Source organism: Mauremys reevesii, linkage group 5 (genome assembly GCF_016161935.1).
Source record: "Mauremys reevesii isolate NIE-2019 linkage group 5, ASM1616193v1, whole genome shotgun sequence".
Classification (NCBI taxonomy): Eukaryota; Metazoa; Chordata; order Testudines; family Geoemydidae; genus Mauremys; species Mauremys reevesii.
In genome coordinates, this window is record NC_052627.1 from 9,285,612 (window position 1) to 9,311,747 (window position 26,136).

The following is a 26,136-nucleotide window of genomic DNA, read 5'->3' on the forward strand; positions in this document are numbered from 1 at the left end:
CCCCTGCACCAAGATTTCATCATGCAGGCCCGCGGGCACCTGCTCCACCCGAACCTGCGGTCTGTGCATCTCATGACGTAGAAACTCTGTGGTTGAACGCGATGGAGAGCCAGTGCTCTCTTCAGGTGCGACAAATTCTCCTCGGCAATAGGAAACCTTCCACTAGGGCGGCATACCTCGCTAAGTGGAAGAGGTTCTCCTGCTGGTGTGAACCAAAGCATATACAGCCGCTTCAGGTCTCCGTTCCAGTTATCCTGGAATACCTGCTGCACCTTAAACATCAAGGTCTCGCCCCCCTCCTCAGTTAGAGTACATCTGGCTGCCATTTCGGCGTTCCACCTGGGGGAGTTGGGGCATTCTGTGTTTTCCAACCCCATGGTAGCCCGGTTTCTCAAGGGGCTGGAGAGGGTGTTTCCCTACTCACACCCTCCAGTCCCTCCCTGGAACCTTAACCTGGTCCTGACCAAGCTCATGGGACCCACTTTCGAGCCCGAGAATATAGTATTCTATAGTATTGCAACTTTTTTGTATGGAAGGGGCCCCTGAAATTGCTTTGCCCCAGGCCCCCTGAATCCTCTGGGTGACCCTGTCAATGAATGGAGCTATAAGTGCTGTTCATTTCAAATCAGAAAGTGACTGAGCAAGACGCTCACACCAGCAATTCCCAGGTAGTTACCCTAAAGAATTAACAAGCTTTTACTGTACATTTCCACAGAACTCAAGCAACATCCCCAAAATGTTCCCCATCACAGGATGTACATACTGAGATGGACTTGTGATAGACAGAAAGAAAGATGTTTTCTCCTTTATTTTTTTCTCTAGCAGATCCATGCATAGTCACAGACATTCCTGTGCCTCCCATAAGTCAATCATAATGAGAACTTCTAGAGGGAACATTTAGTGAAGTACTGTAACTCCTGTTGTTAGTCTACAGGGCTCGAAGCTAGAAAGTGGTGTGGGTGTTTTTTGTAAGAGGTGTCACCTTAAAGCTGCATTTCCCAGCTTTCTAACATTTGTTATTTGTTTTTCATTGTAGCTCTAATGTTCTTGCCAGTGGCATGCTTGGGGGAACTTTAGGGGAGAGAGAAGAGTTTTACCACTTCATCTCAGTATAAAGTAGCCACAGTGAAGTGGTTTCAGAGCAGTCAGATATCCACAACAGACACCCCCTGGAGAAGGGAGAACGCAGATGAGGGGAGCTCAAACTAAACTTTATGAGCCTATCAACAGCATGTGCCATCCATATGCACCCCTTGCTGCCAGGTCCAGCAGTGGAAGTGCACCCTTCCTCGATTTCCCTGAGTGGCTTTAGCATGTCAAACGCATTCCCATTACCAAAGGTCTGATTTACTATCGGGAAGTTCACAGAAGTGCATGACTGAACTACACCCAAGCTTCTCATCCAGGAAACAGACTACTTCTGAGTTTATCAATCCCACATCCAAGCCCTTTGCTAACTCTCAACCTTGATTTTTTCCCTGGAGCCAGGGCTTTCCTGCTAACTGCAACCCTTCTCCTGACGGCACATGGCTGTAGGAAGCCCAGCCTGTGAGGAGCTATTTCCTTTCCCTGGGAACCCCTCGTCTTAGGAATAGTCTCCCTAACTGACATCTGGTTGCCTTTTATCAGAGGCAGGTGCACATTAGCCACCAACCAGCCACCGAAGGAGTTAACTGCTTATAGATGAGCTGAGCTGGGCTCATTCTCCTTAAAGATGCCTGTCATGGGTACAGTGAATGGTACACCCCACGACAGGCCCTATACTGCCAATAAATAACATTTATTCATATTGTGTGTTTATTGGCATGATAGGGTCCATATATTTTACCCTACCCTCTCTGCTGAGTGGGCTCTTCCTAGGGTTTCTCCATGCAGGACAACCTCTGTCCCACCATTTAGTTACCTCTTGCTCCAAAGAGACTAAACTTTTTATGCTCCTCTATTGCAGCTAATGAGACCCACCATATTTGGCTGCCAGGGTGAATCAATAAAATAGCTACCTATCTCCACATGGGACACATCAGTGTAACCCAGGGCTGAATCTAGCACAATTTGTAATCAGTCTGGGAAAGTTGTTGAATTCTGGGGTCCGTGCTGCATACCCACACTGAAGAGTGGTGAGAAGTTTGCCCAAAATGTATATTGTAGCTGAAAATAGCTTCTAAAAGAAGTAATAAAGGACTTCGTTTTGCCATGTATGTTAATGGCACCAATCTGAAATTTAAGAAAACCCTGGTGTTTTCTTGTTTCAGTTAGTGTCTGCTGGGAACATCTGACTTGTTTAGATGTGCTCTAATGCATGCCCCGTCTTTCTTTCCTTTCTCAGTATTTAGAGAAACTAGAGCTGACGAATTTGACATCAGTAGTGAACGTTTATCCAGATGAAAAGTGCGGTGCACAGTTTATCCTGATGCTGAGAAATGAGAAAGTGGAGCTGAAGGTGAGTGAACCCAGTGAAGCTGGAAAGGCATGACTTACGCACATTGGCCATGTTGATCCAAGCTGCTCCTGATCCCCATAACATAGCAGAAAGCAATGGCAGGGCTGTTATTTTTCAAAGGTTGGTGCATGATACCCACTGCCTTTTGGGGGTGGGGAGGGGCATTTTGGAAATGCTCTAGTTTGTTTAAATAACAAATGCATGCAGAATGGAACCTCCTGCCTCTGGGAAAGAACACTGCCACTCCTGGCCTGGGGAGGGGTCTCCAGGACTTCATCTTCTGGGACCATGGCACTCCCCTCTTTCCAGCCCTGGGAGACATTTGCAGGGCTTTCTTTGCACACACAGTCACTGTTGCTCCCTGCTGAAGCGAGGGGGCTTCTCCTGCCCCCGGCTCCTCCTGGCCAGTGTTAGGGCTCAACTTCCGCCTGTCTCTACCTTCCCTTCCATGTTATCTCCTTCACTTATTGTATTCATTCCATAGCACCCCAAGCACGAGTGGCACCCCATTATGCTGGGCACTGTAAATACACTTAGTCAGAGAGACCCTCCCTGCCCTGAAGAGCTTACAGTCTAGCTAGACAAGACGTGAGGTGAAACAGAGGCACAGAGCTAAAAGTGACTTGCTCAAGGTCACACAGCAAGTCGGTGGCAGGGCCAGTTAGGGAACCCAGGTCTGCCTCTGGTGCAGTGCTCACTTCCACTTCCCTTCTCTCTCTCATACAGTAAGGGTGAGGGGGAAGGGAGGAGGAGAGAAGGATGGGAAAGGGGATAAGAAAGCAAGAAGGAGTGGTGAAGATGAATGTGGGGAATGGAGTACACGAGGGGGAATAGTACTCTTCCCCCCCCCAAATAGTTACATGGGGATCTTCATCCCCTACTGTGCCCCTCCCCATACACACTGAGAGGCAGAAGTGTAGTGATGAGGTATTGGTGCCTTTGCCTCTCTGTAGAGTGCCTGTTCTCACCCTTCACCCCTGCTAAGTACTGGGCAAAGGGAATCCGTTTTCCAAAGCCTACCACCCCCTCCACATTATGTGAGAAGGAGTTTGAGGGGGGTCATACAGAGGAATTGTACCTGTCTTCAGTCTCAAGGTAGGTAGTCACTATGGCATCCTGTGCATTGAATCAGAAGGGGAGCTGCCAGAGGAGGTCAGAGTTAGGTGACGATATGTCCTGTTTTGGCCTGGACAGTCCCTTTAAACCCTGTCTAGGTGGGGAGGCAGGGCTTGGGCGGGGGACAGGCAGGGCTCAGGCCAGCCCTGCGTGGTGTCCTGTTTTCCCTTTGGGAAATATGGTCCCCCTAGTCAGAGTACAGATTGAACACTCAGCACAAAAAGGCGGTAGATAAGAGGTGACAGTGAGGAAACCTGACAAGTTCCAGCTGGTTTCCTTAGGAGAGTTGTGCTCAAGTCAACTTACAAATGCAGACTCAGGGGATTGTGAGAGGGACACACACAGGAGAGACCAGGGAATACTTGGTTTTGGAGTCACTCTTAGGTTTCTACTTTTTATTCTCTCAGGTCGAGGACTATGACAGTGGGGAGGAATGGAAAGGCTTTATCCTCACAGTCACACAGGTAGGGAAGGTCTTTAGTGCTGGTTTGGGGGGGAGGGATAGCTCAGTGGTTTGAGCATTGGCCTGCTAAACCCAGGGTTGTGAGTTGAATCCTTGAGGGGGGCCATTTAGGGAACTGGGGTAAAAATCTGTCTGGGGATTGGTCCTGCTTTGAGCAGGGGGTTGGACTAGATGACCTCCTTAGGTCCCTTCCAACCCAAATAGTCTATGATTCTATGGTTCTCAGCAGATGGTAAATTGTATCATCAATTGCTTGATCACGTGTTGGTTTGTATGAAATATACCCAAGACCAAATAACCAATATCAGCCTAATTTACTGTGGAAAAGTCAGTATAGTGCAGGGGAAAAACAGCTCAATACAATACCAGTTTTCAGGAAGTCATCTCATGCCATACTAAGTTCACCCTGCACAGGAGGTGTGCTTCCAAAGTAACACCCCAAGGCTATCCTACCTGTTCACCAGTAAAAAGGTACCCCATGCCTCAGCTAAGGCTAGATTTAGCCATTCATCTTTCCACCTTGTTTTTAATGGTACCAGGTGTACCTCTTATCTCTTTGTTCTGAAGAAATGCATTACCACTACCAAGGTCACAAAGGCACCTCCTAGACTTGTACCATGGTATAACACCCATCTGCTTAAACCAAAGCCTGCTTCAGCTAATGCAAGATGTTATAGGATACTGAACATAAGTGAACAGGATTATAGAATTCAGGCCAAGTAATCACTAAAGATGTGTGTGATTTTGTATATCACACACAAAGTTACATTGATAGTGTGCTTAATATTAATATGATAGTGATTAATTATATCAATATGAATTATTCAATCAACATATTAACATGCATTAAGTACACAATTAGAACATTGCATATATATTGCAAAAAATATTAATACACCTCTACCCTGATATAACATTGTCCTCGGGAGCCAAAAAATCTTACCGCGTTATAGGTGAAACTGGGTTATATCGAATGATTTGATCCCCCGGAGTGCACAACCTTGCCTTCCTGGAGCACTGCTTTACCGCGTTATATCCAAATTCGTGTTATATCGGGTCGGGTTATATCAGAGTAGAGGTGTATATGAATTTCATATGAAATTATAATAAAAATCACACATTTCTAGCAATTACTTGGCCTGAATTCTATAATCCTGTTCACTTATGTTAAGTATCCTACAACACCTTGCATTGGCTGTAGGCGGTTTTGGTTTATTTAGATATTATCCCAGCATACATTGGTTCTCTATGCCAAAATTGCATCACAGCTGCTTCTTTCCTGGAGATCAGTAAAAGTTCATCCATTTAACAGAAGTTCCTTTCTTCAAAAGTTATTCAGCTACTCACAGCTGTGTGCCAAAAGATTACTCATCCATAAGGGCCACAGTTGGTCAAATGCCCTGTATGTGACAGACTGCCTCCTACTTGTCCTGCCATCCATGTACTTCTCACTAGTCACATGATTCAAACTGAGCCAGCGTAACTGGTTATGTCATACCCAGGGGCTTTCTTAACAGCAAAAACCTCAGGCTGTACTAGTGCTGAAGGCTCAGTCTCCCTTCCTTAGATACACCCATGCTGTTGTACTGGGTCAGAGAGAGATCCCAGGCCTCAGGCCATACGCTTGCCTTGGGAATGCACCCAATGGCTGTGTAACTGGGAGCCTGCTGTGAGGTAAAGCTAGGCTCCCTAAGGCACTGATCCTGCCAACACTTTAGGCACAAGCTTAACTTTTAACATATCCATATAGCCCTCTAAGTAGTTTCACTCACCGCACCACCCCTAGCGTCAGGGCATGGCATTGCAGGGGTCTTTGCATCTAGCACTCCCTAGGTACTTCTTGGGCCCTACAATGGCCTGTTTCTGTCCACAGCTTTGCCCACCAGCTATATTACATCTAATTCAGACCCCCTTCCAGGGTAAGGAAAGTCCTACAGGAGTTAGGCTCCTCTTCAGCCCACCCTCCAGGCTCACTTCCTAGCCTCTTCTAGGTTACCTTTAAGTCACTCTCTGGCTTTGGAATAGAGCCCAGACTCTTGTCCTGAAGTCTCTTCAGGCCCTTCTTCAGGAGACTGTCACTGTCTGTAGTTCCTACTGCAAAGTGAGCCTTCTCAGCCCTAGTATGAGGCTGGGTGCTGTCACCTGACTCTCTCACTAAGATGCAGCTAATTATGGCACAGATGGGCTGATTGAACAGACCTGGCTGGTCCCAGGCCTGGGGGTCCTTACAGGGGAGGACCACCCTGTTTCAAACTACCATAACATTAAGCATGTGCCTTTGTGTTTGCAGGATTGTGGACTCGAGTTTGTTTTTTACAATTTTGAGCAGTTGCAGTGTTTGCCATGTTCCCTTTTAGTAAAATACTAGATTTTAAAAAAATTCAATAGTTCAGTATTGCACAAAAGGGGATTTACCCCTGTTGGCAAACTGCGGTTTCTCTCCAGTGTCCAGGACAACCCATGTATTATCTTGTGCTGCTCTCTTCGGAGTTTAAAATTGAAACAGCCGCAATACCTGTCTCTTGTAAAAAGAACCTACGGAAAGACTGCTGTCCACAAAGGGTGGTTTTCTTTGGCTTAATTTGAAGTTTCTTCACTCTGTGACAAAGTCTGGGCTGTTCCATTTAGTTTTATTTAATTGTCATTATTAAATATAACAACTTCTGCTTCGCTTACTGTTTTTCTGTGGACAAGATGCTTCTTTGCAAATAATCTCCCATTGTGCTCAGACCAAATCACTGGAGTGTGATTCTGCTTTGGTCAGAACCCAAGCCTTATTACATGCTGTCGGGTAGGTAGAAAAGACTTGAAATAAGCTGTTTGAAATGTCTTAACTACAACAGCCTGACCTATACAGCCTTCTCCCTTTCTTTCTTCCAACCCAGTGGTTTTCAACCTGTGGTCCACAGACCCCTGGGGGGCCTCAGACTATGTCTAATATTTCGAAAGGGGTCTGTACATCCATTCAACATTTTTTTTATGGGTGCGCAAAGGTTGAAAACCATTTTGTTCTAGCCAATTTACCAGGGATTGTTCTTCACAGCCCCAGGCTCAGACTTAAGCCACATCTAAACACAAAATTTACACCAGTTTAACTAAAATAAGTTTTAAAATCAATTCAGTTAAATTGGTGCAAACTCCTATGTGGACATACTTCTGTCTGTTCACAATTGGCATATATCAGTTTTGCTTAAACGACCAAATTGGTGGATAATGATTGGTTATTGATATAAGCCAGTTATAAACTGATTTGAGTATGTCCACGTGGAAGTTTGCATTGCCTTAATTAAATTGATTTAAACCCTGATTTTAGTTAAACGTGCCAATTTCATATGTAGACCAGCCATTAAGGGTTCATTGACACTGCAATAAAATATCCAGGACATGGCCGTGGCTGGCCCAGGCCAGCTGACTTGAGCTGACAGGGCTAAAAAAAGACGGTTACTTACCTTTGTAACTGTTGTTCTTCGAGATGTGTTGCTCATATCCATTCCAATTAGATGTGCGCGCGCTGCGTGCACGTTCGTCGGAAGATTTTTACCCTAGCAACACTCGGTGGGTCGGCTGTGTCTCCCCCTAGAGTGGCGCCGCCATGGCACCGGATATATACCCCTGCCGACCCAACGGCCCTTCAGTTTCTTCTTTCAGGCTACTCCGACAGAGAGGAAGGAGGGCAGGTTTGGAATGGATATGAGCAACACTTCTCGAAGAACAACAGTTATGAAGGTGAGTAACCGTCTTTTCTTCTTCGAGTGCTTGCTCATATCGATTCCAATTAGGTGATTCCCAAGCCTTACCTAGGCGGTGGGGTTGGAGTGAGATGTTGCAGAATGCAAAACAGCTGAGCCAAATGCTGCATCATCTCTAGACTGTTGAACCAATATGTAATGTGAGGCAAAGGTGTGGACCGAGGACCAGGTAGCTGCCTGACATATCTCCTGGATGAGTACATGAGCCAGGAAGGCGGCAGATGAAGCCTGAGCCCTGGTGGAATGTGCAGTAAGGTGGCTCATCGGAACATGAGCCAAGTCATAGCAGGTGCGGATGCACGATGTCACCCAAGATGAAATCCTCTGGGAGGAGACAGGTAGGCCCTTCATTCGGTCTGCCACTGCGACAAAAAGTTGGGGTGTTTTACAAAAGGGCTTTGTTCGCTCGATATAAAATGCGAGCGCCCTACGGACATCTAGGGAGTGCAGTTGCTGCTCCCGTCGTGATGAGTGTGGCTTCGGGAAGAAGTCCGGAAGGAAGATATCCTGGTTGATATGAAAGGCCGATACCACTTTAGGTAGGAAGGCCGGATGTGGTCGCAGCTGTACCTTGTCCTTGTGAAACACGGTATACGGTGGGTCCACCGTGAGAACCCGGAGCTCAGAAACTCATCTCGCCGATGTAATGGCTACGAGGAAAGCTGTCTTCCAGGACAGGTACAGCAGTGAGCAGGTCACTAGCGGCTCGAAGGGGGCAGTCATAAGTTTGGTTAGAACTAGGTTGAGGTCCCAAGTTGGGGCGGGGTGGCGTACTTGGGGGTATAAACGCTCCAAGCCCTTGAGGAACCTAGAAACCATAGGGTGAGAGAATATGGAGCGTCCACTTTCCCCTGGGTGGAAGGTAGAGATGGCCGCCAAGTGTACCCTCAATTATGATACCGCTAGGCCCTGCTGTTTGAGGGACTAGAGGTAGTCCAAGATGGTAGGGACCGATACCTCGGTGGGAATAATGTTGGTCGCACCAGCAGGAGAAACGCTTTCACTTAGCCAGATATGTTAACCTAGTGGAAGGTTTCCTACTACCCAGGAGCACTTGTTGCACCGGACTGGCTTAACCACACAGCAACCATGCTGTGAGGTGAAGAGACTGTGGGTCTGGGTGGTGAAGTCTGCCGTGGTCCTGAGTTATAAGGTCCGGGTAAAGAGGTACGGGGTTTCGGTTGGCTATCGACAGGTCGAGCAACATGGTGTACCAGTGCTGCCTCGGCCACTCTGGAACGATCATGATCAGGTGGACTCTGTCCCTGCGGAGCTTGAGCAGGACCCTGTGAACCAGCGGGAATGGTGGAAAGGCGTAAAGCAGATGGGGCGTCCATGGCAGCAGAAATGCATCTGAGATCGAGCCCGGGGAGAGACCTTGGAATGAGCAGAACGTCTGGCATTTCCTGTTCTCGCAGGAGGCGAAGAGGTCTATGCGGGGAAAGCCCCACTTCCGGAAAACAGAATGGATAACATCCGGACGAATCGACCACTCGTGAGACAAGAAGGATCTGCTGAGTTGATCTGCCAGAGTGTTCCGAACCCCCGGAAGGAAAGACGCCACCAGGTCTATTGAGTGGGCTATGCAGAAGTCCCAGAGCTGGATAGCTTCCTGACAAAGGGGGGAGGAACGTGCTCCCCCCTGTTTGTTTATGTAAAACATGGCCGTTGTGTTGTCCATGAACACTGAGACACAACGGCCTTGTAAATGCTCTTGAAACACCTGGCACGTGAGGCAGACTGCTCTCAGCTCCCGCCCATTGATGTGCAAGCCCAGCTCCCGAGCTGACCAAAGGCCTTGAGTGCGGAGATGCCCGAGGTGGGCACCCCAGCCTAGAGATGACGCATCCGTTGTCAGGGTCATTGAAGGCTGAGGCGGATGGAATGGCATCCCTGCACATACCAGGGAGGGCGTTAACCACCAGTCTAGGAAGCTTAGGATGCTCGGGGGGATCGTGACGATTGTGTCCAGACTGTCTCTGCCCAGGTGGTATACCGAGGATAGCCAAGTTTGAAGGGGACGGAGCCGCAGTCCGGAGTGTTTGGTCACGAACGTGCATGCCGCCATGTGACCTAGTAGGCCGAGACACGTGCGAGCAGAAGTTGTCGGGAAATTTTGCAGGCCTTGTATAATTGATATCATTGCCTGAAACCGAGGCTGTGGTAAGCAGGCACTGGCGAGATTGGAGTCCAGGATGGCCCCAGTGAATTATATTCTCTGTGTGGGAACCAGAGTGGATTTCTCTATTTTGATCATCAGGCCTAAACGTTTGAATAGGTCCTTGACGATGCCCACATGACGGGTGACTTGGGTCTCGGAGGTCCCTCGAATGAGCCAATCGTCAAGCTACAGAAAGACATGTATCCGACGGCGACGGAGGGAGGCAGCGACTACAGCCATGCACTTTGTGAACACTCTTGGGGCTGTAGAGAGGCCAAAGGGAAGGACCGTAAACTGGAAATGTTGACGGTTGGCCACAAACCGGAGGTACCATCTGTGTGGAGGGTAAATGGCAATGTGAAAATACGCGTCCTTCATATCGAGGGCGGCATACCAGTCTCCAGGATCCAAGGACGGGATGATGGTCCCCAGGGATACCATGCGGAACTTCAACTTTATCATGAACTTGTTGAGTCCTCGCAGGTCTAGGATAGGTCTGAGACCTCCCTTCGCCTTGGAGATTAGGAAATAGCGGGAATAGATACACAAGAATTAGCGAAAGAACTATGAGTAGCTAGGGAAGTGGAGATCAGCTAAGCTGCGCTCCACTGTTCCAACGACCGACATGGGTGGTAAGAAGGAACTGAAGGGCCGTTGGGTCGGCAGGGGTATATATCCGGCGCCATGGCAGCGCCACTCTAGGGGGCGACCCAGCCGACCCACCAAGTGTTGCTAGGGTAAAAATCTTCTGACGAACGTGCACGCAGCGTGCGCACACCTAATTGGAATCGATATGAGCAAGCACTCAAAGAAGAATATCCATATAGACGTTTGGGCTGGAGTCCAGGCTCAGAAACCCCATGAGGGGGGAGGGTCTCAGAGCCCAGGCTCCAGCCCAAGCCTGACTGTCTACACTGCAGTTTTTAGCTTCACAGCCCCAGTCCTGTGGCCATGAGTCAATTGACCTGGGCTCCAAAGCTCAGTGCTGTGGGTTTTTTACTGCAGTGTAGACACACTCCATATGACTAATTTTCAGAAGTGCTAAATATCCACAATTCCCATTGAAATCAATGACGCTATGGGTGCTCAGCATCTCAGAAAGTCAGGCCACAGCTGCATTTGGTTGTTAAGGCTCCCCGCCCTCCCTTGGTTCTTGTCACGCAGACAGAAAGCAGAAGACCAGAGTCCAAAGCACAGGCAATGCGATGTTTATTGGAGTGAACAAGCAAGCATATCCCAGCTCTTCACACCAGTGGAGCTCTCCTGTTTTCCCCCCTTCTCCTTTTTAATAGGCTTAATTATACCTGTAGTGCTCGCCCCTGGTACCACCCCTTACGATTTATGGTCATATTCCATTTTGGAGGGTCTTGAGTCTGGGGGATTTGGTACCACCCCTTTTGTACCCTATGGGAGGGGTAGGGAGTGAGATTGTGTTTCAGCCAGGATCACCATTTCTTTGGCTTATGTTTCTTATACCTTCCCCCCAACTCCCTCACCCCTCCTGCCTGGTTGCTTGACCTTGGCTTGGGAGAGGAGTTGGGCAGCCTTCAAGTGTACGTTTGTATATTAAACTCCCACCATACCCAGCAACATTTTAACTCTGTTCCTTATCTTTTCTCATTGTGCTATAAACCCCAGCTGGCTGTGGGCAGATGCAACACACAGTGTCTTTGGTCACAGGTTAATAAGGATATAAGAATATCAGAAGTCAAACGGACAAACAAAACCCAAAATTCTATCTCAGGCTAATAAACAGGCCTAGATACTATATTTCCATCACCAACACTGCTATGAACATCTAGCTCCACGTGCTCAGAATCACTTTGGAGTTTTTATTCAAAGGTAGGATTGGACACAAAGCAGTTCCACTTACCAGCCAGTGCTCATCTACTAAATCCAGCAATTAAAAAAAGATTTGTGCTTTGTAGTTGTCTTTTATTAGAGTGTGGTGGTGGTGTTTGGGTCTACCACGGTTAACACCCACCAACGTTATTCTCCCCATTCCATTTCTTTTGCAACTTTATTTTTTGTTAATTCCCAGTTGTCAGTTCCAGTGTGTATATCACTGCTACCTGGACAACTTATTAAGCTGCATGACGTGCTAGAGAAAGAAAAGAAAAGGAGGACTGCCATGGAAGAGTCACCCAGTGCATCTTTGAGCACGGAGGAGACAAAGAATGGAGACGTTAACATACTGAGCACTATGCCAGAGTAAGTTCAGACTGAACTATGTCACTACAAGTCTGATCAGAATTTTCTCTTTTCTTTCAGAGCATTTTAATTTTCCTATATATAAGTGTACAGGGGTCTGTACTGGGCCCAGACCTATTCAACATATTCATAAATGATCTGGAATAAGGGGTAAACAGTGAGGTGGCAAATTTTTCAGATGATACAAAACTACTCAAGATAGTTAAGTCCCAGGCAGACTGCGAAGAGCTACTAAAGGACATCTCAAAAAATGGGCGACTGGGCAACAAAAGAGCTAATGAAATTCAATGTTGTTAAATGCAAAGTAATGCACATTGGAAAACACAATCCCAACTATATATATAAAATGATGGGGTCTAAATTAGCTGTTACCACTCAAGAAAGAGATCTTGGAGTCATTGTGGATAGTTCTCTCAATGTGCAGCGGCAGTCAAAAAAGCGAACAGAATGTTGGGAATCATTAAGAAAGGGATAGATAATAAGACAGAAAATATCATATTGCCTCTATATAAATCCGTAGTACACCCACATCTTGAATACTGCGTACAGATGGGGTCGCCCCATCTCAAAAAAGATATATTGGAATTGGAAAAGTTTAGAAAAGGGCAACAAAATTTATTAGGGGCATGGAACAGCTGCCATTTGAGGAGAGATTAATAAGACTGGGACTTTTCAGCTTAGAAAAGAGACGACTAAAGGGGGGATATGATAGAGGTCTATAAAATCATGACTGATGTGGAGAAACTAAATAAGGAAGTGTTATTTACTCCTTCTCATAACACAAGAACTAGGGGTCACCAAATGAAATAACTGATAATAAGCAGTAGGTTTAAAACAAACAAAAGGAAGTATTTCTTCACACAACACACAGTCAACCTGTGGAACTCCTTGCCAGAGCATGTTGTGAAGGCCAAGACTATAACAGGGATCAAAAAAGAACTAGATAAGTTCATGGAGGATCGGTCCATTAACTATTAGCCACGATGGGCAGGGATGGTGTCCCTAGCGTCCGTTTGCCAGAAGCTGGGAATGGGTGACAGGGGATGGATCACTTGATGATTACCTGTTCTGTTCATTCCCTCTGGGCATCTGGCATTGGCCACTATCAGAAAACACGATACGGGGCTAGATGGACCTTTGGTCTGACCCAGTATAGCTGTTCTTACAAACAAAACCATTTATTTATATCAATCATTATTAAGACTACATTTTAGTCACAGGTATTTTTAATAAAAGTCATGGACAGGTCACTGGCAGTAAACAAAAATTCATAGTCTGTAACCAGTCCTTGACTTGTACTATATACCCCTGCCTAAATCTTGGGTGCCCTGGGGCAGGGAGTGGCCCAGGAGCGCTGTGGGTACTCTGGGGGAAGTGGCCCAGGACCCCTGCTGGTGCTGGGGGCAGCCCGCAGCCTGGGACCCCCGCTGGTGCTTCCTACCCAGCTCTGCGCAGCTCCCAGAAGTGGCAGGCATGTCCCTGCAGCCCCTAGGCAGAGGTGCAGCCAAGGGGTCTCTGCATGCTGCCCCCGCTCCGGAGCTCCCATTGGCCAGAAACCATGGCCAGAAACCATGGCCAATGGGAGCTGCGGGAGCATTGCCAGCAGGCGGAGGCAGCGCACAGAGCCGCTTAGCCATGCCTTCGCCTAGGAGCTGAGGGAGGGACATGTTGCCACTTCCGGGGAGCACCCCCCCACCCCGAGGTGAGCACTGTCCAGAGCCCTCACCCCCTCCTACGCCTCTACTCCCTGCCTCAGCCCTGAGCCCCCTCCCATTCCCAAACTCCTGCTGCTGCTGTGTGGGAAGGGCGCGGTGGCCCAAGACTGCCCCAGCAGCAGTTAGCAGCCCCCAGGCCAGCCACACCAGCAGCTGCAGAAGTCATGGAGGTCCCAGAGTCCCAGAAGCCGTGACTTCTGTGACTTCTATGACAGACTTGCAGCCTTAATCATTATTCATTCAGGGGCCTACGTTTGACTTTGTCATGAGTAGCATGGAATTTTATGTATTTGTCCTTCCATTGAACACTGTACTACACTTGTCCCTTTTGGTTTATTGAGCCAGTGCTTGCAAATACCTATTGCATAAAAAGAAGAGGGTGCCAGAGGTCTGCGAGCAACTGGTGCTAGCTTGTTTCCTTGTAGCATATGTTTATATGTATGTATATGTGTATTTGATGGGTGCATTCTTGGTTTCAGGAACTAGCACGTCATTATCTTCAAAAAAATCCCTGATAAACAATAGGAGCCATGATAGACTGCAGGTTCTTCCACAGTGATGGGCCAAAGGATCCGGATTCTGAACACATCAAAATTCAGGCAGGGCTGTTTGGATCTGAGATTTTGTTTTAGCCCATTGTAGAGATAGGGATCATTTGCAAAGTTTAGCTCTGGATCCAGCTGTGGGTTTCAGTGCACAGAGTTTGGGTTCTTTGGATATGGGGGTTTGGTTAAGGCTCATCTCTGTAATTCAGTAATCACTTAGATTACTCTTCAACACTACAGAATATTGGCGTTTCAGCCCCGTCACTCCTGATACTTCCAGTTACTGTAGCAGCATTTCAGAAAGGACACTGCGCTCATCTTGTGTCTCTCCACTCGCCAGAGATTTTTGTCGTTTCTGTTTCAATGTGTCTTGTTTTGAGAAAGTACAAATGGACCATATGCTGCTTTCCTGGAAGATTTTCCCATGTCTTAGACTGTCACATATGTTTGTCTTTCTAGGAAAATTATACTGTACTAGGTAATATATTTGCTGGTGATGGATATTCAAAGTATTCCACCTAAGATGAGCAAAATGGGTCAGTTTACGTTACTCGCTTTACTTTGGGTATTAAGCCTTGTTGGTTACACAGCCTGCCATCTGAGCTGTGCCCCATGACTAACACGGCTACCACTCTGAAACACTGAAAGGGATGAATCATGGCTATCTGGAGTTCTGGCGATTGGCTAACATGGTGGCATCACTCTATAGAATGACCCTTTCAGGTGTGAGACTTCTTGGAGCAACAAAGGCAAATGGCAGCCCCGGATACTTAAGGTACAGGATATGCTACAAATAGGCTGATGAGGCAGATCTAGTCCTCATGCAGACTCATGCTACTTGCCCATAGAATGATCGGCTTCTGCTAGTGGAACTCAGTGTGTTCATGCTGCTTCTCTCCTCCCTTCTTTGCAGGTGCTTCTATGCAGTGTCACGACAGAAAGCGATTGAGATGTTAGAGAAGAATCCTTCTTGGGGGAACTTGATCCTGCGGCCTGGTAGTGACAGTAAGAACTACTCAGTCACTATCAGACAGGTGATAGAGTAGGTTGAATCCACAAGATATTATCTAACTGCTAATTGACATGTACTGTATTATGATGCCTAATTTAGAATTCCCAGGGATCGCTTGTGAAATCTGTCCTGTATTGTGAGACTAATTGGGAGAAGGTAAATCAGGCATTGAGCATGGGCTCAAGGGACAGTGTGATTGGCTTACGGAAAAAGAGAGGATTGATACATCGACAAATGAGATACAAATCAGCCAAAGCGTGCTGGCCTGATGAGGCAGAGGGCATGAGCCTGGTCCTTGAAATGTCTCCTACGTCATGGAATCTTAGACTTTCAAACCCTAGAGTAAGCACCAAAAACATGTGTACACTCCGGAGCCATATCTAACACTAGAACAAATGATCAGAGTTAAGGCTAATAAAATTGAACTCAGCATCAAACCACACAAAACTTGTTACATTTCAGTGTTTGGAGAGCTTCAAAACCAGAGGCAGCTGAGACCCAAAACAAAGTTCTGGGGCTGTAGGTAGCAAACACACTTGGGCTCTCCTCTTCCTGGCCTCACTCACCTCAGGGACTAACCTTTTCTGCCTCCTTCCCTAGGGGGACCAGACTTTCAGCCAGGACCCCAACGCAGACAGAAGTCCCCGGGAGGGTTTGGATTAGTGACATGGGCACTGGAGACTGGGGGGAAGGGCAAATGGCCGTTGCTAACCATTTTTAAATGGGGGTGGGTGGGAACCATGTGCCTCCGCGTTTGAGAACCTGAACTCGGCACAATAGAGACAGGGGACCCAACCCCTCCCCCCCACTTTGTCCCCTGTCTGAAGCTGAGTGACAATGACACAGCCCTTCCCCATTGGCATGACGGAGGGGCAGGTAGGCCAAATTCGAGTGAGGGGTGTTGTGACCTGGTGCATGGTTACACCGTCACTCAAATTTGGCCTGTTTGGGTGCTCCCCCCCCACCCCATACACACGCATACTTTAGCAGTCCTTGTGGTGCCAGTGGACACAGAGGGTTTTGGCAGCTGGGTGCACAGAAGGGTCGCCTCTACCCCGGTCTAGGGAATTGCTGTGCTGTTTTGAAACACAATGTAGAACATTTCTATAACTGTCTGAGTCTGAAATCTAAAGTCACTAAAGTTTCTGGCATTCTTTCTCTGAGATTTTCACCTAGAACCAGAAAACAATTCCCAGAGACCCCACACCCCTAGGCCCTGCTGCTGTTTCCAGCGTCCTCGAGCAAAACCTGGGAAGACAAAACTGGCTATTCCTGGTATTTCTAAAGTAAAACAAAGACCTAAAAATACCTTTCCAGCTTCTTGATGCATCACAAAGCAGCAAAAAGGCAAACAAACCAATTTTTCCCCCTTACTGGTCACCTTTAAAGGAACTGTTCCAAAAAGAGATTAATAACGTTAGTGTATTGAAACTTTCCATCAAATGAACATAAATAAAAGACAGGAAACCTGCAGCCATCCCCATTCATTTTCATTTACACTGTATTTTATGAACAGCAGTGTATTAATACTGTATTTTCTTTTTGTTTCAGTGGTCCATGCATAAAGCACTACCGAGTGATGAACATGGGCAAAGGTTACACAATTGAACTGGCAAGACCAGTAAGTGGGTGTTTCCTTGTTGGAGATATAGAACCATGTATTGGGTCTATGGTAGAAAGTTGGAAAGAGTATGGAAAAGTAGAACAAAAAAAAGCAGGGATTTGTCTGGTTCATGGAGTCTAAGGCCAGCAGGGACAACTGTGACCATCTAGGCTGATCTGTGTAGCACAGGCCAAAGAACTTCCCCAAAATAATTCCTAGAGCAGAACTTTTAAAAAAACATTCCATCTTAATTTAAAAATGGTCAGTGATGGAGAATCCACCACGACCCTTGGTAAATTTTTCCAGTGGTTAATTACTGAGTTAAAAATTGATGCCTTATTTCCCCTCTGAATTTGTCTAGCTTTAACTTCCAGCCATTGGATCATGTTATACCACTGAGAAGTTTGTGACCAGCCTGGAAACTGAACTCATATCTGAACTTGTCTACACGCAGAGTTGTACCAGTACCAGTTTAACTAAAAGTGTGAATTAAAATCAATTTAGATAAAACAGTGCAAAATCTGTGTGGACTCTCTTATTTTGTTTTTAGCCAGGCTTGTTTCAGTTAAATGAATTAAGAACAGGTTTAAGCTAAACTGAAATTACCCTGGTTTATACAGAAATAAGTGTCCATACATTTTTTTTTACCAGTTTAACTAGATGTATTGAAATTCACACCTTAAATTAAATCAGTGCAACTTTCTCCCAGGTGGCTCACACTTTTCTTTCTATCTAGTTCTGAAATGCCTGGTCTTCCATCACAATTTAGAAATAGAAACTTGAGAAATCAGACTGCTCGCCCAAAACTACCATGGCACTACAGGATGAGTTTTAAGGTTTCATTTGGATTTGCAGGTTGGTTAGATCTCTGTGCCCATACTGGCCCTTGCCAGCTTCCTTGTGGAACTGCTCAAAGTAGGAAATTGTAACCTCTGTGGCCCTTGACTGAGTTCTCAAGGATGTCACCATACCACACCCTCCAACTCAGTCTCCTGAAATCTACAAGAAGTTTCCTTTTCTCTGAGGCATCTGCCACTGAATAGCCCCCGATTAACTGGAATTGGATGTGGGCACTGTTAGCTCACATAAAAATGTTATTGACCTAGTACAGAAAGGAGAGAGGAAACGGATTAAACTAGAGATGGTTAAACAAACTGGTACTAGTTCAATGGGTTGCTATAAGTGCCCAGAAGCAGAGCCCAAACGTTATGTACAGAAATTGCTTTAAAAAGCTGAACTAAAACAAAAGACCAAATGAGAGGCAATGTTGCCTAGTGGAGAGGGCACTGGACTAGAACTCAGGAGACCTGGGCTGTATTCTTGGCTCTACCACCAGAGGCCTGCTAGATCACTTTCTGCCTCAGTTTCCTCATCTGTAAAATGGAGATACTGAGCGTGATCTCCTATGTAAAGCACTTTGAGATCAACTGATAAAAAGCACCGTGAAACACTAATGAAAATTATTTTGAACACCAGACAAATAGTAAAGTCATGGAGCCTCACAGACTGGCAATGGCAGAGGTTGCAGCAGCTTCCAGGGATCACAGACCAGGGTGTCATAGGTGTGCAAACCTAGAGGGACTTGGCCCTTAGAGGGGGGAAATCTGGAAAGGGAGCACATGTTGTACTTTGCATTGGACCCCCGAAAACGTCAGGCTAGCTCTCCACTCCCCTGTTGTCCTGGAAGCATCTCTCAAGTATTAGCATCTCCTCCTGCTAGTCAAACATCTGCCTTTGATGATGATCCTAAAATGAAGCTGTGCCATGATGGGGGTGGTGGAATATCCTGTGGAGCCATTTTATTAAAGCATTTCAGCTCATTTTCTCCCTCTCCCACAACAAGATTAAAATCCAAGGCCAAACCTAGGAGTTCTCACTCAACCTAAATTCCCACTGTAGGATCTGATAGCCTGTCTAGAAAAGCTTTGAGCTGAAGAGGGGCAGAACCTCAGGAGACAAGTGTTTTTCTAGTGGTTTGTGTCTCGTCTCAGCCTATGCTTTACTTCGGGGACAAGGCTGGAACCGACGCTGCGTTGTACTAGCACGGTGCTTTGTTCGCTTTGCCTGGCTGGAGCTGCACTTTGAGGAGGGAGAGAAAGATGGCAGGAGGGTTTCTGGGAAGCGAGCCCACACTGCAGCCTTGTTCAAGGCCCAAGCCTGCGGTGCATCCCCCTCAGTGCCATGCATAAGCCCCCTCCTACAATGTGCCTAACATGCAATGCTGATTTTCAGCAAGTATTTTGCCCTTGTATTTGGGTGCTCCAGGAAGCTCCTGTTTTCACTGCACTTATGGTAGGTGGCCCTTGAAACACAGTGCACTGGGGGTGAATCCAGTTTCAGCCACTTGACAATATCTTTAGGTATGTACCTGCTAGCACATTTCTGACGGAAAACGTAGCTCACAGTAACTTTTCACATCCCTGTTTGTTACCTAGGTTATACGCCCGAGCCTTCATGATGTCATTGATTACTTTGTGAATCAAACCCAAGGCAGCTTGAAGCCATTTGTCACACACACGTATGACAACAAATTGGGTATGCGGCTTGTTTCTACATGTAAGCACAGTTTCTGAATTCCAGCTCTTAAACTGTGTTACTGCGAGGTGGCTATACTGGCAGTAACTAGTTTGCAAGCGTGTGGGCATAAAACATGGATTGACTATTTTGAACAAAAACATCTCACGTTACAAACACAGGAGGAGTGAATTCTATCAAATAAATGGATCACTCTAATTACAAAATAACTGAAATAAGCCACCTATTAATTCAGCAGAGCTGGGAGGGTCCCAGAGCTTGGGCTCCAAACTGAGCCCAGAAGTCTACACAGCAATGAAACAGGGCCACAGCCCAAGCCAACTGGCACCAGCTTGTCGTCAGTTTTTCTTTGTTGTGTAGACATACCCTTGTTCTTAATAAATGGGGCTAGGTTCTTCAGGAAAGAGACTGCTCCCACACACAGGGGAACATTAAATCTTCTGTCCGTTTTCTGCAGCTGAACTTTCTTTAGAGCATGCCCCAAGAGAGATGCACCCGGCGATTGTCTCTCAGCCCAGAGCCAAGCCTCCCCGGAGCCGTATGCCTAAGAAAGAAACAGCACCGCTTCAGCAGTATCCTGTAGCCAGATACGTGCATGGTGAGGACAGGACAGCTTTGTGGGCCTTCAGTTTCTTTGAAAGTTAGGTTTGAAAATGGGAAAGTGAGTTTTTTGGGGAGGGAAGTGTCACATGCAGTGGGGGATACAGCAGCATTCAGAGCATCTCTCCTGATCTATCAGCCTGCACACCCTACTTCCAAAAGCAGCATCGCTTCTCCTCGACAAGGACTTCTCAGGGTGTGGGGGAGATGCAAGCAGATATTGTCAGTAAACAGAGGGAGGGATGAGAGATGGAACACAGAGGTTTTTGCCTCCAGCTTATTGGTTCAACCCAGGTGATGACTGCAGCGACTGACCCATTCAGCGCCCTATGTTAAATTAATTGGTGTGGTCTATTTCTGTGGAGGACGAGCCCCAGTCGATGCTGACACTTGTTGGCAGTCTCAGCAATGAGGCCAAGGACTGCATGGACTATGTACACTGTCCTGCCCCACTGTCCCTACACGCAATCACATGAAAGTGGCACATGGAAACTGTGCTGCTGCCAGCTGGGCTAGGAAACTTGTCTTCAGCCCTGCCAATCACAGCTGCTATTCCTGAGCTGCACCTGTGCAAAGCCCTGGTTTAGGCATAATTTGCACTGCCACAAATGGCAGCTTTGAGTGGCTTTGCCTGGCTGGGCCCAGGCTCGGAGAGAAGGTAGATATGGTCCAATAAAAGATATTCCCTCACCACCACCAGTCTCTTTACATATTCATATTTTTCAGTCTTGCTGCTTTTTCTTACAAGTCTCTAACATCTAGCCATTCATCAGTCTGTCTGTCCGAAACTCATCCAAGCCCTTAATTCACCTCTCTCACTTGCAGCCTTGCTCTCTAAGTTCCATTCAGAATGCTGCTAAATCTCTCTTGGATTGTGCTCTGACCACGTCAACCCCCTCGGAGTCCCTCAGCTAGCTCCCTCCTTCACTGCCTCATAAGAACATAAGCTTCTTGTCTTTATCTTTCTTACCTAGTCCCACCCTCCCTAGCTGCTCTAGTAACCAATCACACTGTCAGCCCCTGGCCTTTGCTCCTTCCTTTTCTCCCCCCTATTGCCCCTTGTACATGGGCAAAACTCTGAAAATCTGAACAGTTCCTAACTGTACGTCCTCTTTAAACCTCACGTTCACCATGATGCCTCCAAAAACTGCCATTCTGATCATGGCCAGGCAGGTGACAAGCTGTGACTCTTCCACTTCCCCAATTCTCTTCCTCTAACCCATTAAAAAAACCACCTCGAATTAACAAACCTCTGCCACTTCACCAGATTTGCTTCCATGTTGTATCGTCATCCTCTTTATGGCATTAGATTGACGTTCTTCAGGGCCTGGAGCTCTGTTTCTACAGCACCTGGTACATTAGGGCACCTGGTACATCACAACTGGGGCCTTTAGGTGCTTCAGTATGAATATTCGCTACAAGCCACCTCCGTTAGCCACTTACCTTGCTTATGCTGAAGGACACTGACTTCAAATTTGCCCCCAAACTTAGATTTTGTAAGAACAAACTTTATTAAAACCTAGAGCCCAGGGAAATGCTTCCATGTATTGAAGTAATCCAGTTGATTCCTCTGCAAAGGGAGGAATCCAGACCTGTGCAGTGCTGAGAAAATGACTCTCAAGGACTTTCAGAGAAATTGAAAAAAAATGGTGAAAAGCAACAGAGTTTTAAAAACTGCTGCAATAATCGAAGGTGCTCTTACCGACCTAGGAAAAACACTTCCAGTAGATAATGTGAAAGGGCCTCTGATCATGGTGGACAGAGTAGACAAAGTGCAGTTCTGCTACTGCTAGCTAGGGCAGCCCTTGAGTTGGAAGTGTACTTCTCCCACCAGTACAATTTAACAGCTGGAATATTTAAATCATCTCCTGCCAGCTTCTCCTATTGTCTTGAGGAGTCAGGGCTAGCCCAACACAGAAGGAATGGAGTGTTTATGGCAAATTAGTATGGAAAATGAAACAAGTGTGTACGTACGTGCACAGTGCCTATCCCAATGGAGGTTGTAGATGCTACCTACAATATAAATAAGGCAAATAAGCAGAGTGAGAGTTGAGAGTGCAAGCTCTGCTGGGAAGCTGCTGAAGTTGGAATGGCTGTGCCATGACACTTTCACTCTCTAGTGTTAAAGTGTTTTTCCCATTCTTTCAGAAACTCATGGCAAAGAGATGAAAGAAAGAGTGAAGAGACAAGCAGCTGACAGACAACGTGCAAATCAACCCCTTTGAAGTGGAAAATGTAGGAAGGATGGACGTTTTCTTAGGGGAAAAAAAGTCACCTTCTAGCCCCAGAAATTCCTGTGGGCTAAATTTAGTAGTACAGTCTCACCTTGTATCAACAAATCTCAGAAGCTGGTGGAATAAATTACGGCACATTAAACTGGATATCTGTTTCCTAAGGCTTCCAGTTGGTACAAAACAAAGTCCATCTCCATGGCTCTAAGCACATTTATCTCAGCAGCCTTATGAGACTTTCTGGGACACAGTAGAATGATCCCACCCCCAGTCTGACAACCTCTGTGCTGTTGAGGATGAAAGTCTCGGGGAAGGAGAACATCCTACTGGAGCAGAGGGAAATGATCCCATAGTTGGTACCTCCGTTCCAAATGATGTTGTGGTATCCTCACGCACTGAGGTTGCTTCTCGAGGGGAGGGAACTCCAGTTATTAGGAAGAGGCAGGTAATAGTTATGGGGGATTCAATCATTCAACACAGATAGCTGGGTTTGCAATGACTGGGAGAACCGCATGGTGACGTGCCTGCCTGGTGTGAAAGTTGCGGATCTCTCAAGACATCGAGAGAAGACTTATGTGTAGTGCTGGGGAGGAGCCAGTGTTTGTGGTACATGTAGGTACCAATGACATAGGGAAGGATAGGAGAGAGGGCCTGGAGGCCAAATTTAGGCAGCTAGGTAAGTCACTGGGGGGTGGGGGGGTTGTCACCAAATGAAATAGGCAGATTTAAAACAAAAGGAAGTATTTTTTTTCCCCACACAATGCACAGTCAACCTGTGGAACTCCTTGCCAGAAAATGTTGTGAAGGCCAAGACTATAATAGGGTTCAAAAAAGAACTAGATAAATTGATGGAGGATAGGTCCATCAATAGCTATTAGCCAGGATGGGCAGGGATGGTGTCCCTAGCCTGTTTGCCAGAAGCTGGGAATGGATCACTTGATGATTACCTGTTCCGTTCATTCCCTCTGGGGCACCTGGCATTGGCCACTGTCGGAAGACAGGATACTGGGCTAGATGGACCTTTGGTCTGACCCAGAATGGCCGATCTTATGTTCCTCAAAAACAGGAAGGGGGGGGGAACCCATTTCAGCCCTAGCTCTTAATCAGTGCACCTTCCCTCCCCATACCCTGCCAAAAGAAATGATCATCAGAGAGCCCCATAAAGTCTAGGCTTGGGCTACTGTGGCCCAATAAAGAGGAAAATTAATTCTGAAGTTCAGAGGCCCTCCCAAAGGATTTGCTTCCACTAGCATTGCAACCCCACTTGTATTAATTGAGTAGGTAAAGCTTGAGCAGTAAATAGCAACTGCAGCAGCACTGTACCGGGGAGAAAAGCAGTCCCTCACCTAGGAAACTTCCAGACCATTTAGAGCTTTATAGTTGAGAACTAAACACCATAAGCTCCACTCGGAAATCAACGGGTAATCAGTGAAGTTTCCCCACTTAAGTTGAAGTTGGTACACTTTGCACCAGCTTCGAGTTCCAAATCGACTGAAGGGATAATGTGCTGTAGAGCAAAATCTTGAGGTGATCGACCATGCTTCTGTAGACACTGCCTAACTGCAAGAAATGGTAACAACTGCCTAGCCAGACGTAGCTCAGAGGCCACTGCTGCTATGTGAGCAACTAATTGCAGCTGAGTAGCAGCCCTAGACTGCGAACTGAGTAAAAAGAGGCGGATGGATGCCCTCAATATGGCAGAAATAATCATCTCTTGTAGGTGCTTTTCTCACCACCTCTTCAGTCTTATTCAAATGGAGAAATAAGGGAGAGCACACTGCTTTTCACACTGTACATTGTTGTATCCTTTTTGCTGAACAGTGATTTGTCCCGAAGTATTAGAGAGCAACTTCATGTTTATAAAATAGCATTTCAGATTATTTCAGTACATACAGAGGAGGACCATTCTGCTGAAGTAATCTGTCTGAGCAGCATCACTTAGCAGAAGATTGCAATACTCAAAATCGCCATTTGAACATTGCTGTGAACTGAAATAATTGGGAATTTTTATTCTCCTTCACTACATGTGTGTCTTGTACTTTCCATGTGCAAACTGTGGTTTTGCTAAAGGGATTAGCAGTAGCATAGTTCATGTTGTCATTAGGGCTCATGTTTAACGTATCATTGATATAAATCAGTGCACACCTGGCAGCTATTATGTCACTGTAGCCATCTCCATTTAAAAATATGGTCATTCGCTTTGTCAGTAGTTCAGGTTATTTTTAATGTGAAAAAAGATGAAGAGCAATTCTTACTGGCAGGTGGGGCAACATATCTCTCTGTCATATTAAGTTCTCTTCACATTTGTTAATAAAAACCTACTCATGTCAACCTCTGTTCAGCCAAAATCCAGAGAAATACATATCAAATGGAGAATGCGCAATGACCTAGTATATATACACATCGCTACCTCGATATAACGCCACCCGATATAACACGAATTTGGATATAACGTGGCTGCGCACTCCGGTGGATCAAAGCAAGTTCAATATAACGCAGTTTCACCTATAACGCAGTAAGATTTTTTGGCTCCCGAGGGCAGCGTTATATCGAGCTAGAGGTGTACTACTCGAAATACATCGGTTCAGCTAGGCAGAAATCATCCACAGAACAGACATCCAAAGGGCACCCACTGTTTGAGAGACGTGGAGATGTATCAGTGTTTTGCTAATTTTGGCTCCCAATTCCTGCCAACTGTATATTTAGAGTTCACAAAAGTGCACGAGTGTTTTCAAGTGCCAACACTGCATGTAACTACATACGGTCAGGAAGTGAGAAGCTGTTAACAAAGGCCACTCCACTCAGTATGTTACATTTGAATATTGACTTTTAACCTGAAGAGACCATCAGATGTAAATCAGGAAAGCACCCAGGCTAACAGACTTTTATAGACTCCTTATTTTCAAAGGTGTTCTGTGTGCTATTAACATCCAGCTAACGTACCAGTCTCCGCTTTCATGTTGAGTAAATAAACAAAGAAGTTTGAGTAACTAATTACATTTTATTGTTTCCCAGCTCCTGACTTTTAGAGTTCACAGTGCTTTACGTTTGCCCCAAATATTTAAATAAAAAATAAAGCCCATATCACAGATATCATTTGGGATTTACACTCCCTGCTATTGCCGGGGGGAACGCACATTTCAGTCAGTACTCAGAAGCAGATATTTACTCTCAAATAGTTTTCCCTGTCTGCCTTTTGCCCTATGTCAATTATTATGCACTTTGCCATCTCTAAGAATGCCATCTCTTTGCCTGTTTTACAGAATGTTTGTTGTTGTTTTTTAAAGAGAAGTTGTTAAAAAAAAAAGTTAAATAAACCAGCTGGGTTTCAAACCAAATCTGTTAAAACTATAAAATATCTATAAACTATGTTGAGAGTAAAAAAATATAAACACCTTACAAAAGAGGTACTACATTTAAGACTTATTCCCAAATATTGGAATAATTTTAATGGATTCCAGCTTGTAAATTCAATACATATCTGGTGTCCAAATGCCCAACCATCTGGATATTTTGTTCTTGAATAAACAAATTGGGAGGAAAGGGGAGATGAGAACAAGCACAATTATCCAATATTTTAGGCTCCAAAAGATCCCTAAAGGTTAATAAACTGAATCATATATTGACATCACTGATTTTATAGTGGTGAACAAGTTTTGCATCATATGCAGGAGATACAGTAAATGCAAACTATTTCCAAAGCAAAAATAATAATAATGTTCAGGGCGATGTTAGTAGATGCGATTTTTGTTCCC

The 26,136-nt window shown here is 46.0% G+C and overlaps 1 protein-coding gene across 3 annotated transcripts in view; it reads left to right on the top strand.

Moving 5' to 3' along the window:
• Positions 1-22,531, top strand: part of STAP1 (signal transducing adaptor family member 1) — a 38,764-nt gene extending 16,233 nt beyond the window's left edge. Inside the window, exons 4-12 of one of the 3 annotated variants that reach the window (XM_039542081.1) lie at positions 2,327-2,440; positions 3,964-4,020; positions 11,568-11,609; positions 11,971-12,140; positions 15,314-15,442; positions 16,964-17,033; positions 19,451-19,571; positions 20,008-20,148; positions 22,299-22,531. In XM_039542081.1, coding sequence (XP_039398015.1) covers positions 2,327-2,440; positions 3,964-4,020; positions 11,568-11,609; positions 11,971-12,140; positions 15,314-15,442; positions 16,964-17,033; positions 19,451-19,571; positions 20,008-20,148; positions 22,299-22,375 — 921 coding nt within the window. In that variant the 3' untranslated portion in view covers positions 22,376-22,531. The remainder of the gene's footprint in view (positions 1-2,326; positions 2,441-3,963; positions 4,021-11,567; positions 11,610-11,970; positions 12,141-15,313; positions 15,443-16,963; positions 17,034-19,450; positions 19,572-20,007; positions 20,149-22,298) is intronic. The other 2 variants (XM_039542082.1, XM_039542084.1) reach the window with 2 other exon arrangements.
• Positions 22,532-26,136: the final 3,605 nt, after the last annotated feature.